The 18,506-nt window shown below is 50.7% G+C and overlaps 1 protein-coding gene across 1 annotated transcript in view; it reads right to left on the bottom strand.

Annotated features, from left to right (window-relative positions):
* GRB2 (growth factor receptor bound protein 2) overlaps positions 1-15,703 on the bottom strand; it is an 85,113-nt gene extending 69,410 nt beyond the window's left edge. Inside the window, exons 1-2 of the mRNA XM_002722939.6 lie at positions 15,449-15,703; positions 7,539-7,752 (exon numbers count right to left, since the gene is read on the bottom strand). Of these exons, the coding sequence (XP_002722985.1) occupies positions 7,539-7,616 (78 nt within the window). The 5' untranslated portion in view covers positions 7,617-7,752; positions 15,449-15,703. The remainder of the gene's footprint in view (positions 1-7,538; positions 7,753-15,448) is intronic.
* Between the last annotated feature and the right edge of the window lie 2,803 nt (positions 15,704-18,506).

Here is an 18,506-nt window from a genome sequence, read left to right as displayed (position 1 = left end):
CCGTCTGCAGTGCCGGGATCCCATATGGGCGCCAGTTGTTCCACTTCCGATCCAGCTCCCTGCTGTGGCCTGGGAAAGCAGCAGCAGATGGTCCAAGTCCTCGGGCCCCTGCACCTGCGTGGGAGACCCGGAAGAAGCGCCTGGCTTCGGATCAGCACAGCTATGGCCGTTGAGACCATCTGGGGAGTGAACCAGCAGATGGAAGACCCCTCTCTCTCTCTCTCTCTCTCTCTCTCTCTCTGCCTCTCCTCTCTCTGTGTAACTCTGACTTTCAAATAAATAAATAAGTCTTTTTTATTTTAAATCAATAAATCTTAAAAAAAAAAAAAGCATGCAGGAACTATTGCTGTGGTATAGCGGGTCAAGCAGCAGCCTGCAGAGCCGGCATCCTATGTGGGTGCCAGTTCAAGTCCCCACTGCTCCACTTCCAATCCAGCTCCCTGCTAATGCACCTGGGAAAGCAGAAGATGGCCCAAGTGCTTGGGCCCCTGCACCCACGTGGGAGACCAGGATCAAGCTCCTGGCTCTGGCCTGGTCTGGCCCCAACCACTGAGGCCACTTGGGGAGTGAACCAGTTTATGGAACATTCTCTCTCGGTTTCTTCCAAATAAACAAACAAATCTTAAAAACAAAAACAAAAAAGCCTGCAAAATGAACAAAGCAAGACTACTGGGGTCAACACTGTGGCACAGCAGGTTAAAGCCATGGCCTGCAGCACCGACATCCCATAAAGCACAGGTTCAAGTCCCAGCTACTCCACTTCCGATCCAGCTCCCTGTTAGTGTGGCTGGGAAAGCAACAGAAGATGGCCCAAGTGCTTGGGTCCCTGCACCCACATGGAAGACCAGAAGAAGCTCCTGGCTCCTGGCTTTGGATGGGCTTGGCTCTGGCCATAGCAGACATTTGGGGAGTGAATCAGCAGATGAAGATCTCTCTGTTTCTGCCTCTCTCTGTAACTCTTTCAAATAAAATAAATCTTAAAAAAAAAAAAAAAAAGACTCCTAATACCCCATGTCTCTCTTACTACTATCAGTACTACCATCAGACAGAGGAGAGAGTATGAACCTGTTGTACAGTGCATACCACAGTCAACCTAAGCTCAAGCCCAGCTCCGCCTCTTGCTAGATGTGGGTACCCCAGTTAGTTTCTTAACCTCTGAACCTGTTTCTGCCCCGATGATGGACATTTACTAATGCCAATCGTCTCTGTGCCCAAGATGTTCAGCAGAACGTGTAACTCAGTGTACATGGACAAGGCCCATAACTGGCAGCTCTTCAGTGGGGACTTCAACCACACAGCTTACAAGGATGCAACCTGGAAGACTCCAGAACACTGCTTCTCCTCATTTCCTTCTCCAGAAAGAGGGAAGACTGCTCTGCAGCCTCGAAAAACTCTGGTCAGGAACCGAAAGTTCATTCTCAGCACCCACGTGGAAACAGTCCACTCAGCTGACAAAGTGAGGATTCGTAAGAGGGGTAAGTTATCTGCTTTCAGAGAACACAAACAATAAACTGTCTTCATTCTTCTTCTTCTTCTTTTTTTTTTTTTTTTTGGACAGGCAGAGTTAGACAATGAGAGAGAGACAGAGAGAAAGGTCTTCTTTCCATTGGTTCACCCCTGAAATGGCTGCTACAGTGAGCCAACCCGAAGCCAGGAGCCAGGTGCTTCTCCTGGTCTCCCATGCGGGTGCAGGGCCCAAGCACTTGGGCCATCCTCCACTGCACTCCCGGGCCACAGCAGAGAGCTGGACTGGAAGAGGGGCAACCGGGACAGAATCCGGCGCCCCGACCGGGACTAGAACCTGGGGTGCCGGCGCCATAGGCGGAGGATTAGCCTGGTGAGCTGTGGCACCGGCCTGTCTTTAAAGATTAAAGCAATTTCTATTTTAGTTTACAAGATTGGTAAGAACTATCATTAACAGGCCAAGAAATGCTTCTACAAAGTACACACTGATACAAGGAGTTAAATGAAGAAAAACACCCTCTTACTTTTCATGTTGGAAAACCCAAACACCCAAAATGAGACTCAGGACTGAAATGCAGGACTTAGAGCTATTACAGTGAAAGCTGTAACCAATGAAATAGTTTCTCTTTCAAGGCTGATGAGCAGTGGGCGTTGAAGAGCCTCACTCAAAGGCTAAGAGGCAGGACTCTCATGATTTTCCTCCCAGCATCTCTCCAGTCCCTCCCCTCCTTCATTGCTGCTACCCAAGACCTGTGCGGGCACTTAACTCAGCCTGATCACTGTACTCTCTAGGCTGGGGACTCCAGGCTTTCTTAGAGGGAATGACCACATCCAATTCTTACTGGTTTTTCTTATCTACCTCCAATCCTACCTTATTTTCCCACTGTGTCACAGTCAAGACCCTTATTCTAGCCTTCCTATCACAAACCCAACAAACCCAACTTGGCCCCCCAACACTCCTCCTGAAACGTTCTCCGTTCTCTTCATTCAGCTCTGTCCTGCTCATTTCACAGGTCCACTTCAAGTCCCATCTCTTGCACGCACCTTCTTTGGATGTCAACTTTTTTTTTTTTTTTTTTTTGACAGGCAGAGTGGACAGTGAGAGAGAGACAGAGAGAAAGGTCTTCCTTTGCCGTTGGTTCACCCTCCAATGGCCGCCGCGGCCAGCGCGCTACGGCCGGCGCACCGCGCTGATCCGATGGCAGGAGCCAGGAGCCAGGTGCTTTTCCTGGTCTCCCATGGGGTGCAGGGCCCAAGCACCTGGGCCATCCTCCACTGCACTCCCTGGCCACAGCAGAGGGCTGGCCTGGAAGAGGGGCAACCGGGACAGAATCCGGCGCCCCGACCGGGACTAGAACCCGGTGTGCCGGCGCCGCTAGGCGGAGGATTAGCCTAGTGAGCCGCGGCGCCGGCCGGATGTCAACTCTTACCTAGTGTCTTCCTTTACTGAATATTTACAGCATACCACACAACTTTTTTTTTAAGATTTATTTATTTATTTGAGAGACAGAGAGAGAGACATCTTCCATCTGCTGGATCACTCCCCAGAAGGCTGCAATGGCCAGAGCTGCGTTGATCTGAAGCCAGGAGCCAGGAGCTTCTTCCTTATCTCCCACGTGGGTGCATAGGCCCAAAGACTTGGGCCATTTTCTCTTGCTTTTCCGGGCCATAGCAAAGAGCTTGATTGGAAGTGGAACAGCAGAGAAATGGATCAGAAGTGGAACAGCGGGGACTCGAGCTGGCGTTCATATGGGATACCGGCACTGCAGGTGGCAGCTTCACCAACTACACCACAGTGCCAGCCCTGCCACACAACTTTTATACTCTTCAAATACTAGATCTCTAGTAAGAATTTAATGGCTGGGGCCAGCGCTGTGGCACAGTGGGTAAAGGCACTGCATCCAGTGCCAGCATCCCATATAGGTGCTGGTTCGAGTCCCATCTGCTCCTCTCTGCTATGGCCTGGGAAAGCAGTAGAAGATGGCCCAAGTCCTTGGGCCCCTGCACCCATGTGGGAGACCTGGAGGAAGCTCTCGGCTCCTGGCTTCAGATTGGCACAGCTGGGGCTGTTGCAGCCAACTGGGGAGTGAACCAGCGGATGGAAGACCTCTCTCTCTTTCAAATAAATAAATAAAATCTAAAAAAAAAAAATTAATGGTTAAGTATCTGATCTTGGGTAGATATTTAACTTTTATGAACCACTGTTTTCTCACCAATAAAGTCCAGGCTAAAATGTCTTCTCAGGGGCAGGCATTTGCGGCACAACATGTTAATTAAGCTGCTGCTGGGAACAGCTGCTTTCCATACCGGATTACCCGGTTTGAGCCCCAGCTGCTCTGCTTTGGATCCAGCTTCCTATGAAGTGCACGTCCTGGGAAGCAGTGGATGATGGCTCATGTACTTGGGTCCCTGCCATCCACATGGGAGACCCAGATGGAGTTCCAGTCTCCTGGTTTTAGCCTGGCCCAGCCCTGGCTGTTGCTGGCATTTAGGGAGTGATCAGTGGATGGAAGATGTCTGTGTCTCTGTCTCGCTGTCTTTCAAATAAAAATAAACTTTTTTAAAAAAAAGTCTTTTCCTGGAACCGGTGCAGTGGCTGCAGTGCCAGCATCCCATTGAGTCCTGGCTGCTCCACTTCCAATCCAGCTCTCTGCTATGCCCTGGTAGAGCAGTGGAGGATGGCCCAAGTCCTTGGGCCCTTGCAACCGCAGGGGAGACCCAGAAGAAACTCCCTGGCTCCTGGCTTAGTGTCAGCACAACTCCAGCCATTGCGGTCATCTGGGGAGTGAACCAGATGGAAGATGGAAGATCTCTCTCTCCCTCTCTGTATTTGAAATTAATTTCAAATAAATAAATCTAAAAACAAGGGGGGGGGGTCTTTTCCTGTTCTAAAAATCCTGTAATGTGACATGTTGCTTTGCATTATTTCACATATTAGTCTTGCTTCTCGTATCTGACTTTAGAGCTCCTGAACAGAGAAAATACGTCTTCTGTAGCTTCTCAAAGCAGCCATCCCAAGGACTGTTTCCAGAAACGCTCCATAACTGTGACGCCGACACAGGCCAAGCTTTGTAACAATGGAGGACGCTTCGAAGATCTGCTTATTTCAGGGAGTTCAGGAAACAGGCAAGGGTAGTGCCACACAGCACAGAAGACACTCAGATGACCCAAGCAGGGCTGGTTCTCTCCCAGAGCTGACAAACGCAAGAAGCTGGCTCTGGAGGCGAACGAGCACAAGTCTGAGATGAGAGCGGCCTTTTAACTCCCACGCGGCGCTATCTGAAGCACACACACACCAGTCCCTAAACGGCAGCTCCAGCCCAGGAGGTCCTGTGTGCTCCAGGGCAGATTGCTGAGGGAGCTCGTCAGCGCAGCACCTCAGGGACTACCTCCAGCCTGCCCTACAACCAGAGGGAAGGTGAGCTCATTTCAGCCATACAAGGCCTGAAGCCTGCAACAGAAGAGCAATTTCTTCCATTTTTTAAGCCTCAATGCCTTCCTCTTCTCTGCCCAAGAAAAATGCAAGCTTACATAAGTCGGACAGTAACAAATGCAGATACATTGAAGCATTCAGTCCTATCTTAGGTTCCCAGTGAAACCTCTCTATTTTCTTCTTTTCTCAGGCAGTAACAGGTCAATGTGCGCACAGACACAGAGTAAGGAACTCATCGGCTGGACAGGAGTCAACATTAACTAAAAGTTAACCAGGAACTCGAGATAGGGAAAGCATACAATCCTCCTGACTCTAGCTGAAGGCACAGGGCTAAGCCCCCTCCTTTCATTATCTTGAAGTGAGATGCATTCAGTACCCACGCGCCCACCTCCTTTCAGCAAGAGGGCCGGTACATGCGGACTGCAATCAAAGCTAAGTGAGTTAATGCTATTCCGGCCTCTTCTGAAATGTTTCAGCTTACAACTAACATCCTGATGACTTATCAATCAAACCGAAGCCACTCAAGTGAAGCCAGTTTACTTCCTGAAGAATCAAATGAGGAAAACTCTGTTTTGCTGTTTGTATTATCGGTTTTGAGGCAAAGCATGTGTCTCCTCTTCACTCGGCTGTTACAGTTATGAGACAAAGGGCAACTACTGTACTGGCACTTTTTTTTTTCTTCTTTTTGGAGTAAAGCCACATGATTACTAACAAACAGCTAATGGCCACCGTTCAAAAGCAATAATGGCACTATGACTTCATATCCCAGTCATCTCCCAAACTGGGAAGAATCCAGTACGTGTACTTTTCTCTCTCCCAGAGAAAATCTGAAACTAAACGTGAGCCCTGTGATTCACTTTCTGCCCAGACACTAATTTCTGGGGAAATGTTAAACAGTATCATCTTCTCTGATTATGGGATGAGAGAAGGGTTTTACCCTTGTCTAAGAGCTGACCAGCTTATAAAACATTCAGGGGCCAGGACAAACCTCAGAGACACTAATCAGGGAAAGTTCTTGTCTAAAAATTCTTAAAAAGAGACCTCAAGCCCTCTGTTTTATTTTGTTGCTTCAGTGCTAAATTGTTGGTGGGATGTACTTAGAGAAAACATGCACTACTGGCTTTCCAGGTTCAAGTTTCTAGGGTAAGTTTAATGGAGAAATTTAAGTATATATTTACAAAACAACAAGCTTAACTCAGATGGCATTTGTACAGGCTACAAGTATGAGTACTTGAGTTGCCAGACTTCATATCACAATGGAGTTAACTGCTGAAAACAGTAACTACCTCCAGGAACACCAACTATCTCCTCTGTATACCAGGATACAAAGAAATTAGTTGTCTGAGTTAAACTGGCTCTGACTGCTAGTTCTCTAAGACATTCATACCCATCTTTCTGAAACCTATAGCAGCTGGTTCTATTTCCTTTCTGACCACTTAGTGCTGACACCTCTCAGAAAACCTCAGTCACACACACACACACACACACACACACACACACACGGCTGTGTTCTCCTGTCCCGGCTCTTCAGCACCACCTTCAATGGAGCTCACCCTACGTCTGTAACACTAAGAAACTACCACGCAGGTTACTTCAGAAAAGAACCCCACGCCTTGGGCCAAGAAGACAAACAGTAACTAACAATAGGTCCACATAAAAAAATTACAAAGGATTGTATTTCTACGTCCCCATTTTCTTCCTCTTTACAAAATTCTAAGAATTTATTCAGGGTTAGCACACAAATGGTTGGCAAATTCCAACAATCAGATGAAGGCTCAGAAGAAAAAAATGTCAAACTTGAGACACAGTGAATACTTTGATAACACCCACCCTGTAAAAATAAATGACACATCCAAAAGGGCAGACTGCCCTAGTCAGCCGGGTAAACAGCATAATTAACACGTGCCAGGTGGAGCGCGTCCTCACGTAAACACTAGGGCTCAGAATAAGCTGTGAACTGTACAGCAGCTTACTTTTAAACTGTCAGCAGGCTTCTTTTGTGCAATTAGATTTTAATGGAGGGTAATTGTTCCTCAAGTTTAAGAAAAGCGAAATCTGAGTTGTACAACAGTAAGGTGAAGCATATTATTTAGAGCTCCATTAGTTTTCTGCACAGATAATAAAAATACACAGAGGTTCTTTAATGAATTTTGGCACATATTCCTAACCACCACTCTAAACTGGGAAAATTAATTTCTAACCTGCCAAGATCATATTACAGAATGCAAAAATCTCTTGGCTGTGTAAAATAAGACTAATGGAATGCTTCTACATAAATACTTCACGTTTTTAGTCTTTAAGAAAATCCTCTGATTTTAAATAAAATCCTGCATGGTAAATGACTCTACTCATAGACTTCCTTTCTGCAGCCACACTGCTTTGACTTCACTTGAAACAGTGCTCCCAGCAACACACACACACTCAAGGAATTCACACAAAGGCAGTAACACACATCACACCAGCCCTCTAAGTCCAATCTGATATGCACTCAGCACGCACACAGCTCTCCAGATACACATGACGGTAAACGTGCAAAGTGTGCAATGAAGAAAGACCCAGCGAGGCTCCTTTGTGTTGCCAGGGGAAGGAAGGTGGCTGAGTGCAGGAGGGAGCGCGGCACTGTGCCTGCACCAAGGCTTACCTTGAGGATGTCCCCCCTCTTGAAGCTCAGCTCATCATCTGCAGTGGCTTTGAAGTCATATTTGGCGATGGCTTCCATTCTGAGCGCTGCTCAGTGCTCAGCAGCCTGAAGCAGGGGGGAAGGGAGGCTTCCCTGCTGAAGCAGCCCAGCTCTGGGCTCAGCCTCGCCTCTCTCCAGGGACTCGCCTCTGCACGCCGGGACACACAATGCCACCCTGGATCAGAAGAGGGAGATTAAGAGAAGTGGCCAGGATCGAAGGCAGCCCCGCCCTGCCAATCGGCCCGCGGTCCCAGCCCCCACGCCCCCTGGCTCCCGGGGCTCAGCCCTCCTCCCTCCCCCTCCCAGGCAATAGCCCTGCTCCTTCTTCCCCTTTCCAGCCTCAGCCCCCAGGCGACTGACAGGCCTGCCGGCCAATGGCAGCAGCTGATCAAGCTATTCCAGAACACACTTCCTCTTCCTTCCCGCTGGGTGTGCGCGTCGTGGAGAAACCGGCTGAGTGCCGTTCGGTCTCCGCCTTCCCTCATCCCTCGCACTCTCCTCCCTGGGCACCGAAGGCAGTCCGCTGGAAGGGGCCCAGTCTGGGGAGGGCACCCAACTCCTGTCAGCTAAGCAGGCCTCCTCCCTGCCGACCTGCAGATCTGACGGGAATGCCGGCTCCCCTCCTCCACAGTCCAAAGCAGGCGATGCAGGCGATGCAGGCTTCGGTCCCAAGCTGCTTCGCTCTTAACTGAACCTTGAGCCGCTCCCAGGAAGTGGAGAGCCGAGCTAGGAACTGCTGCTTCCCTCCACTCACTATGAAGGAGCCCTGGCGGCTTTCCTCCCTACCACTCCCAACCTGCTCGGCAAGCGCGCTGACCAGGGAGACCCAGGGAGACCCAGGGAGCTTCGGGCCGTGGGGGTCTGGTCCCCACCAGCCCTTCAAACAGACGACAAGGGCTCAGCAGTAAGAGCAGCCGCCCCGGTTCTCCTGAACAGCCTAATCTACATCCAGCATCCGAGCTGCCAAGCGTCTAGTCTGGAGAAAGAACGCGCAGGGCTGGTGCCAGAAGGTTAAACAGTCTCCGGCAGGCACTCTGCCTACAGCTGCTTCTCTCAGAGAAAGGGCAGTGTTAAAAGGATACAAATTCTATTTTTCAGGTGACGACTGTGTCAGAACCCCTGGGTCACACATCAGGGGTGGTGACCTGGGCACAGCACCACCACTGCTGTAGCAGAGTCCCCTGCCATGAATGTAGGACACAGCCCGGACGCTTTCATAACTAAAGATAAAGACCCATTCTTGTTTGCTCAGTCACTGTTTCCAGACATGCTAAACAAAAGCAGAAAACAACAAGGGCACTGGCAAAATGGGGACAGATTATTTATAGAGACACCTTTCTTGGATAATTACCACCTAGAAGCTCATCTGAGTGATTATTATTCTTTTGTTCTAAAGTTAACAAGTAGGGCATTAATCAAGCATAGCTGCAAATGGACTAAGCAGTAAACCACCCGGGAATACGAAGACGAGCCCAAAACGGGATCACCAAGATGGAAAGAAAGCACCAGGCAGTAAGTCCTTCAGTCAAATTCTGTGAACGGGGGCCAGGACTGTGGCACGTGGTTTAGGCTGCCACCTGCAATGCCGGCATCCCATATGGGTGCAGGTTTGGCCCTGGTTGCTCCTCTTCCAATCCAGCTCCCTGCTAATGTGCCTCGGAAAGCAGTGGAGAATGGCCCGAGTCCTTGGGCCCCTGCACCCATGGGCTCCTGGCTGCAGCCTGGCCTTTACAATCATTTGGGGAGTAAACCAACAAATGGAAGATACCTTTCTCTCTCTCTTTTTTTTCTCCCTCTCTCCCTGTCACTCTATAACTCTGCCTTTCAAATAAATAAAATAAATCTTTTTATAAAAAAATTCTGCAAGCTAAATATTTGGTTGCAGATAATCAAAAAACTAAACCAATGTTTATTCTTTCAGGCCACACCTAAGATATTGCATTTGGTGCTGGCTGCAAGAAAGGAAAATAAAGAAAGCGGTCCAGGAGGGGCCGCTGTAGTGTAGTAGGTAAAGCCACTGCCTGCAGTGCCGCCATCCCATGTGGGCGCCAGTTCAAGTCCCTGCTGCTCTACTTCATATCCAGTTCTGCTATGGCCTGGGAAAGCAGTAGAAGATGGCCCAAGTCCTTGGGCCCCTGCACCTGCATGGGAGACCCGGAAGAAACTGCTGGCTCCAGGGTTCAGATCAGCACAGCTCCGGCCATTGTGGCCATCTGGGGAGTGAAGCAGCAGATAAAATACCTCTCTCTCTCTCCCTCTTCTCTCTCTCTCTCTCGCCGCCTCTGGCTTTGTAACTCTTCCAAATAAAGTAGTTAAATCTTTAAAAAAGAACGAAAGAAAGAAAGCAGTCCAGGAAATATTTTAAAAATACAAAGATTAATCTAAGCATTTATTTTTGTGTATCCTTAAATGCCCTTTATTATACTCTCTGTAGTTATGTTTTCTCATACTAACCCATATACATAATTTTAAGTGAGAATATTAAAAGTTTTAAAAAGCAGTTTCCTATCAGCATCCACAGGCAACACCCTCAATTCTGAGTCCAGCTTTCTGTTTGTATTTCCTCACAGTATTTCAGAGTAATAAACGTCTACTGCCACTCCTTAGCTTATTACAGCCACTACCTGCCGTAGGTGAGCGCCTGGCTGTCTCATCCCAGCTTCCCCTTCCCCATCTTATCTTATATATATATATATCTTATACATTACATTACATATCACAGTTTAATCAGCAGCATTACATTATCAAATATTGCTCACTGACAATTTAAATAATGTGCTCTCACCAAACTTCCTTTTCTGCACAATCTTCCAATTTTCCCTGGCATTAATAACTGCTTTTTTTTAAACATGCTTAGTTTCCAACCTACTTGTTTTCACTTTTTAACACATGTTCCAAAAACTCTGCTATATGCTATCAATATTTTTCACTGCTTATTTAAATTTGTCTCCAGGTCTGCTAAGATTATGCAATCAATGGTGGGAAGCTGAAGACCTGAACAGATCTGAAAAAATAAGGAATTCAAACATATGAATAAGACAGCAACCCAAAGCACTGTCACTATCAAGGTGTACTAGAGTATCAGGACATAAACTTGTGTCCCTCAGAACTTGAGACTTGTAACCGAACAGCAGTAGCACAAAAACCAAGACGGCTCTCCACCAGCTTTCCCACTGTGCATCAAGCACCTGCCACAGTTCCTCGGAGACAGCTTTATGGGCAAACCTCTTGAAAACTGTCACCGTTCGAGAAACTGCTCCCGTACCTACTGGAGGAAAATTAATACAGCCATGGCTGTATCAGCCAAGTAAGAATCAGCACCTCGTATCAGAAACCTGAAGAGGCCCAGCGAAGAGCACATGGGCTAAATAAAGGAATTCAAAAGGGTGTGCATCAGTAAAGACAAAAAAAAAAAGGTATCACTTGCATGAACTGAAAGAAATAAATCGGCAGGCAGACACAGTGTGTCAAGATTGTAACAGAGCCGCTGGCTCAGGGTTTCACTCAGACCACAGGGTGGTAGTGCACCTAACACTGACTCCCAGTCACAGCGTCTCCAAACTGTCACCAGTCCGCCACAAGCATGAATCTTAACAAGAGCAAGCATAGCTTTCATTGTTCATTTACCTCAATTTTTTGGAGAGCAATTCGATAATAACTACTGAGAATTTTAAAATGAACATTATTCAAGCAATTGCACTTCCTAGATTTACCTCACTGAAACAAAACACAGTATATAGATGCCTGATCAAGTTTATCTACGGAATATCTTTCTAAGTACCAAGATGGAATAAAAGTGTTAAAAACTGCAGAAAAATCAGTGTATCCCATTTCTGTAAAGCAAAATAATCTATCAGAATGTGCTAAAAGCATTCCAAAGGCTAACAGCAGTTATTTCTAGGGTGAGGTCATGGGATACTTTACTTCTGCTCTGCACACCTCAACTGTATTTCTGTTGTCATTTACAACAATCATGATCAATCTTGTAGTCACAAAGAACACAAACTCACTGATGCTCTGGAGGTGGACCTCGATCCAACGATCACTTTGCTACCGAAAAACCCAGCAACCCTGCAGCAGCAACTCAGACTCTCCTACCCTTGCTAAATCTCAACTGGAAAATGGGGCGAGAAACCGCAAATACCTCTTAAGTTCATTTTGATAAAAACAGACGATACCTGTGAACAGCCAGGTGGCCTCTGGCATAAGGAGATGCTGTGCACCAACCCTGTGGCACAGCAGGTTAAGCTGCCGCCTGCAAGGCCACCACCCCATGAGAGTGCTGGTTCAAGTCCCAGCTGCTCCCCTTCTGATGCAGCTCGGCTGCCTGCTAACGAGCCTGGGAAAGCAGGAGACCACAGCCAGAGTGCTTGGCTCCTGCCACCCATGTGAGAGATCCAGATGGAGCTCGGGGCTCCTGGCTTCAGCCTGGCCCATCTCTGGCCATTGCAGCCATCTGGCGAGTGAACGAGCGATGGAACATCTCTCTCCCTCTCTCTCTCTCTCTCTCTGCAATTCCCTTTCTCTGTCACTTTGCCTTTCAAATTAGCAAATAATATTTTTTTTTTTTTTGACAGGCAGAGTGGACAGTTAGAGAGAGACAGAGAGAAAGGTCTTCCTTTTGCCATTGGTTCACCCTCCAATGGCTGCCGCGGCCAGCGCATTGCGGCCGGCGCACCGCGCTGATCCGAAGGCAGGAGCCAGGTGCTTCTCCTGGTCTCCCATGGGGTGCAGGGCCCAAGCACTTGGGCCATCCTCCACTGCACTCCCTGGCCACAGCAGAGAGCTGGTCTGGAAGAGGGACAACCAGGACAGAATCCGGCGCCCCAACCGGGACTAGAACCCGGTGTGCCGGTGCCGCTAGGCGGAGGATTAGCCTAGTGAGCCGTGGCGCCGGCCCCAAATAATAAATCTTAAAAGAGAGAGCAGGCTATTAACCAGCATCACCAGGACTTTTTCAAACACCTGTCCACCTGTCCTGATGATAAACCTAGAATTCCCATTTACACATAGACTCAGACGACCTCTCTCTGGCAGGCAAATTAACAGCCCTATGGAATATAAAGCTAAAAGTTAAATCACTCCACATCACAGTCCTGGCAATGCTCTCAAGTTCACACATATCAGAACCCACCACACCGACAGTCACTGACTACCGGGCTATTCTAGTATTTACTCTGCACGTACAGAGAGCGTCCTGCTCGAGTTCAGTGACTCCCAAGTCGCTCAGCGGTCTCACTAGTTTATGCTTCACGCCCACTTCCTGCAACGATTTTGGTCCTCGGACTATTGCACCAAAATCACCCCCATTCAGAGGCTAATTCACTTTTTATTTAAAGATTTATTTATTTATTTGAAACGCAGAGTTAGAGAGAGGCAGAGGCAGAGAGAGATCTTCCATCCGCTAGTTCACTCCCCGGATGCCCATTAGCTGGGCTGATCTGACACTAAGAGCCAGGAGCGTCTTCGCAGTCTCCCACATGGGTGCAGGGGCCCAACATTTGGGCCATTCTCTACTGCTTTCCCAAGCACACAAACAGGGAGCTAGATTGGAAGTGGAGCAGCTGGGACTTGAACTGGCACCCATATGGGATGCAGGCATCACAGGCGGCAGCTTTACCCACTATGTCACTGCGTGAGCCCCCAGGCTACCATTATGGGGTGCCTCATGGAGCTCTGCCAGCTTGTTTTCAAAAAACCCCCAGTGATTCTTACGCACACGAAATGTAAGAATCACTGCTATACTGTAAGGGTGCCTTAACCCTTACAGAAAATGCGTTCCAAACAATGCACAGGTCTTCGCATAAAATGAAAGCGATACACATGCACTTGGCACAACCAGGAAAAGCCAACCTTGACAAAGTTGAAAACCAGACTCTTGGTGCCCGCTCTGTGTCGGTGGGGAGTCCTCTGAATCAAGCAGATGACCACAGCGGCTGCCTGTGTCACCTCCGCTCTCCAGTCTACCACTCTCGGGTTCTGCGGAGCAGGCAGGGCTGCAGCTGCACAACAGGGACACAGCGACAGGAATCGCTCAGGGAATGCCGGGAGTCCCACGAACAAGTCGTGTTGGAAACCCGGCGGTTCTCTCAAATCCAAGTGACTCGTGGGAAAGTAAACTGACACAAGCACATAAATGCTTGTGTTTGAGACGGGTGCTGTGGGGTAGCGGGTAAAGCCGCCGCCTGCAGTGCCGGCATCCCATGTGGGCGCCGGTTCGAGTCCTGACTGCTCCACTTCTGATCCAGCTCTCAGCTATGGCCTGAGAAAGCAGAAGAAGATGGCCCAAGTCCTTGGGCCCCTGCACCCACATGGGAGACCTGGAGGAAGCTCCTGGCTCTGGATCGGCCCAGCTCCAGTCATTGCAGCCATTTGGGGAGTGACCAGAGGGTCGAAGATTGATCTCTCTCCTCCCTCTCTCTCTCTCTCTCTCTCTCACTCTCACTCTACCTCTGCCTTTCAAATAAATAAATAAATCCTTAAAAAAAAAAAAAAAGCTTGTGTATACCACTTCCCCTTCCTCCCTCCAAAAAAAAAAATTGATTATGAGAATTAACTTTTTAAAATTTTATCTTGGGATCAGAAAACTTTTGAGCTAGGGGCACATAAAGGTATTTCTTTTCTGGGCAAAAACAACAATGAAGGCCGATTACAACAGATGAAGAAAAGAGCCCCAATCTTAAAAAGAAGTCCGATAAAGAATCAGCGCTATGAAAACGGGCAGGCTTTAACTCACCAGCGGCATAATTTCTATCCGCTTAAACCTCCCAGGCTACCTTAGTTCTATCTTAATAGGGGTCTATGGTTGATTCTCGCTTGTTAACACTCACCACCCCGGCTAAACACCAAAAAGATGGCTTATGAGCCCCCGAGTGACCCAACACGGGGAGGACAGCCGAGGCAAGCGTGGTCCTTAAAGGCGGAAAAACCGAAAACGTCAATCACACGAGCAAGCCGCGCCTGACCCAGGGGCAGTATCGATTACTTACGGATGCGCCTGGCGGTTCCCAGGGGGAGAATGGAAGCCCCCACGGCTCTGGCCGGAGGACCACAGGGCGCGCTCAGAGCACGGGAACGGAGCAGCAGGGAAGGGGGGCATTCCCGGGGAAGAATCGGCGTCCCCCCCAAAGGGCAGAAACCTCACAAAATTATGCCAGCGAGGAGGAAGGGGAAGTAGATGAGGGTGGGGGCAGGGGCCAGCGATCGCACTGCCCGGGCAGCGCAGAGAAGCCCAGGGAGAGGGGAGGCCGTAGCCGACGCAAGCCCAAGTCGCAGGGGCCGAGAAAGGCCAAGGAGCCCCTCGCCGGCTTCGCGCGCCCTGGAAGTGAACGGCGCCGCGCCCGCGCCCGCGGGTCCCCTTCCCAGACCAGCCGAGCCCGGGCACGGCCGTCCGCGGGACCCTGCCCGGAGCACGCCAACCCGCCGCCGCGGCTCCCTCCGGACCAGATACCTGTTCCCCGGGCGGGCGGGCGGGCGAAGCGCCGGGCTCCGGCAGCGCACGCCCCAACCCACGCAGGGTTCCCGCACAAAATCCGGCCCCAGACGCCGGGAGCTGGCGACGCGGTTGCCGTGCGGGTCGAAGGAGCATCCGGCACCGCACCGGCACCGCACCCCGCGCCCAGCGTGCCCGTCCGCCGCGGGGCCGCACACGACGCGGGCAGGCACCGGATTTCACCAGAGAGCCCCAGGCTCTGCCCGGGTCCCGGGGCCGGAGGAGGACCGTCCCCAGGAAGGAAGCGCCCCACACGGGCAGACGGGCGCTCCCTCGCCCCGGCGCCCCGAGGGCCGTCGGCGGGCCGGGCCCGGTGCCCCCGCCGAGGAGCGGCAGGAAGAGGCACGGGCCCGCGCCGAGCGCCGCCGGCCGCACTCACCGTGGCGCAGCTGTCCGGCCCCGCGCCCGGCCCGCCCGTCCGCAGCGCCGCGAGCGGCCGCCGACCTCGCTGCTGCCCCCGGAGCGCAGCGCCCGCTCCCGCGCCGCCGCCGCCGCCGCCGCCGCCCGGTCTCCGAAGCAGCAGAGCCGCCTCGCTTCCGCTCCTCGTCCCGGTCCCGCGAGAACTTCCCCACGCCGCCCCGCCCCGCCGCGCCCCGCCCCGCCCCCGCGAGACTTCCCCCGGCGGAAAAGGCCCAGAGCGCAAGCGCCCGGCGTCTCTCAGGTAGACCCTCTGGAGGCCAGGGCGCATGCGCAAGGCGGCCCCCAGCAGGTGGCCCCGGCGTGGCTCCGCCCCTGCGCCGTTGTAACCCTCTCGGTGCCAGAGCGGGTAGCTGACAGCTCAGCCCTAAGGAATGACATTTTACAAGCTCTGATCACTGTCCCTTCCCCTTCCACCAAGTCAAGGCAATGACGGAGCAGGGGAGAGCTTCTTCCGGCATGAAGCACTCCAAATGGAGGACCAGACCTTGAAATGTTTGCGAACCCACTCCACACTGCAGTATTAGATAAATTAGTGGATTCCTTCCCTCTTTCAAAAATTCATGGGAAATGAGTACTGTGGAAAACACAGTCCACACGCATTGAGATTTTTTGCACCCAAAATATTTTTTTAAATATGCAATTTAAATGAATTATTTGTATCTATTTTTATTTATTTGAAAGGCAGATAGACTGAGGCAGATTCTCCATCTGTTGGTTCATTCCTGCAACAACTGGAGCTGGGCCAGGCAGAAGCCAGGACCCTGGAATTCAGTCCACGTGGGTGGCAGGGACCAAGTTCTTGAACGAGCACCTGCTGCCTCCCAGTGTACACATTACAGGAATCTGAACTCTGGAATCGGGAGTGAAGCCAGAACTCAAACCCAAGCATTCAAGTATCTGGAATGCGGGTGTCTCAAAGGGGTTATTTTTAAAATTTATTTGAAAGGCAGAGTAACAGGCAGAGAGAGAGAGAAAATCTCCCACTGGCTGGTTCGCTCCCCAGATGACCACAACGGCCAGAGCTGTACCAATCTGAAGCCAGGAACCAGGAGCTTATTCCAGGTCTCCCACGTGGGTGCAGGGGCCCACAGACTTGGGCATCCTCCACTGCTTCTCCAGGCCACAGCAGAGAGCTGGATCAGAAGTGGAGCAGCCGGGACTTGAACCAGTGCCCATAAGGGATGCTGGCACGGCAGGTGGTGGCTTTTCCCGCTACACCACAGTGCCGACCCCTCAAAAAGGAATCTTCACCACTGCCCCAAATGCCTGCCCCTTAGTTGTCTTTTAATTCCGTCCTTTCACACATTTCGAAGCGCCCTCGTATCGCCGAGTAATGTGCTGGGTATAGAAATCCTGGCCATCAGGGGAGGCAGATGAGAAGCAAACACTAGGATGGGTAGAGTTATTTGGGAAATGCCAAGGACAGTAAAAAGATAAGGGAGGAATTGCTACTCTGCCCGCTGCAGACAAGACTCCGCTGAGTCTGGGGCGAGGAGGAGTTTGCAGGCGGAGAAGCCAAAGCTGGGGCAAATCCGGCAGAGAACGGCACGGAAGAGCCAGCGCCGAGGGGCGGAGGCGGGAGAGAAAGTCGTGTTCTGTGCAGTGCTGAGTAGCTGGTCCCTGTGCGCAGCCGCTGAGTGTGGGGGAGTGGCAGAAGGTGAGACTTGAAGTAACACTTAGTCTTCGGTTCCAAAACCTCTTTCCAATTAAAGGAGAGAACAGAACACAGCTGACATTAATGCGCTCTCTGGAAGCCAACAAAACCGTGTGAGCTGAGAATAAAACGTCTGATTCTACAGAGAAAATAAGCCTACTGAAATAATAAAAATGAATTATTCTTTCACCAAGCATTTATTCTTTTTAAAAAATTTATTTACTTCAGATGCGGAGAGAGAGAACTCCCATGTGCTGCTATACTTCTCAAATGTGTGCATGGAAGCCAGGAGCTGAAATTGCAATCCCGATCTCCCACATGGATGGCGGAAACTCAGGCCTTGAGCCATCTCTGCTGCCTCCCAGGCTCTGTTGCCGGAAGCGTGGTCAGGTGTCAGAGCCTTGTACCGAACCCATCTGAACTGGCATGCTAACAGCGAGACCGACGCTGGCCCCTTGCCACGTGCTGAGAGCATCGGCTGCACACAAAGTGCTCCGTAGGGTGAAATCTGAGTCTGGAGTTGCCTACTCTGCAAGACGAGCAGTGGACCCATTGCCCCTGCACTACACAGAGGGCTGCAGAGGAGAGAGCCAGTGCTTGGTTGCTGAGGTCAGCAGGGAGGACACGGTTTAACCTGCGAGGTGATAGCAGCCAGTATTCCAGGTCACCCGGAGTTCAGCATCTCGGGGGAGAAGTGATAAGAGATCAAGACCAAGCTAGGTCCCCAATAGCTCGCGGCCGGCACTGTGGCCTAGTGGCTAAAGCTGCCACCTGCAGTGCCGCCATCCCATATGGGTGCCGGTTCGAGTCCTGGCTACTCCACTTCCGATCCAGCTCTCTGCTGTGGTCTGGGAAAGCAGTAGAAGATGGCCCAAGTCCTTGGGTCCCTGCACCCGCATGGGAGACCTGGAAGAAGCTCCTGGCTCCTGGCTTCGGATTGGTGCAGCTCCAGCCATTGGGGAGTGAACCAGCAGATGAAAGACCTCTCTCCCTCTCTGCCTCTCCTCTCTCTGTGTAACTCTGAGTTTCAAATAAATAAATAAATCTTTAAAAAAAAAAAAAGAAGAAGAAGAAGAAGAAGAAGAGAAGAGAAACAAAGAGGAAGGACTTAGCTGCTGAGCCGAAAGAAGGAGGAGGAGGAATTGGGGAGAGAGTTGCACCTCTTTGTGCTGAGTGGGCCTGGACAAGCAGGAGAACAATGCAGAAGTTTGCCCATCAAGAGGAGCACAGAGCACGGGGAAGGGGCAGGAGAGATGGCGATGACCCGATTTTGGAAACATGAAGTCAGACAGGTAGAAATACCCACTGGGCATTGGAAGGCTCAGGGCCCCGTTCTTTCTGGCCACCCAGTGTGCCTGGGGAT

This window comes from Oryctolagus cuniculus, chromosome 17, assembly GCF_051225735.1.
Source record: "Oryctolagus cuniculus isolate XC-2025 breed Fujian yellow rabbit chromosome 17, ASM5122573v1, whole genome shotgun sequence".
NCBI classification, from domain to species: Eukaryota; Metazoa; Chordata; class Mammalia; order Lagomorpha; family Leporidae; genus Oryctolagus; species Oryctolagus cuniculus.
This window is presented reverse-complemented; position numbering and strand designations above follow the sequence as displayed.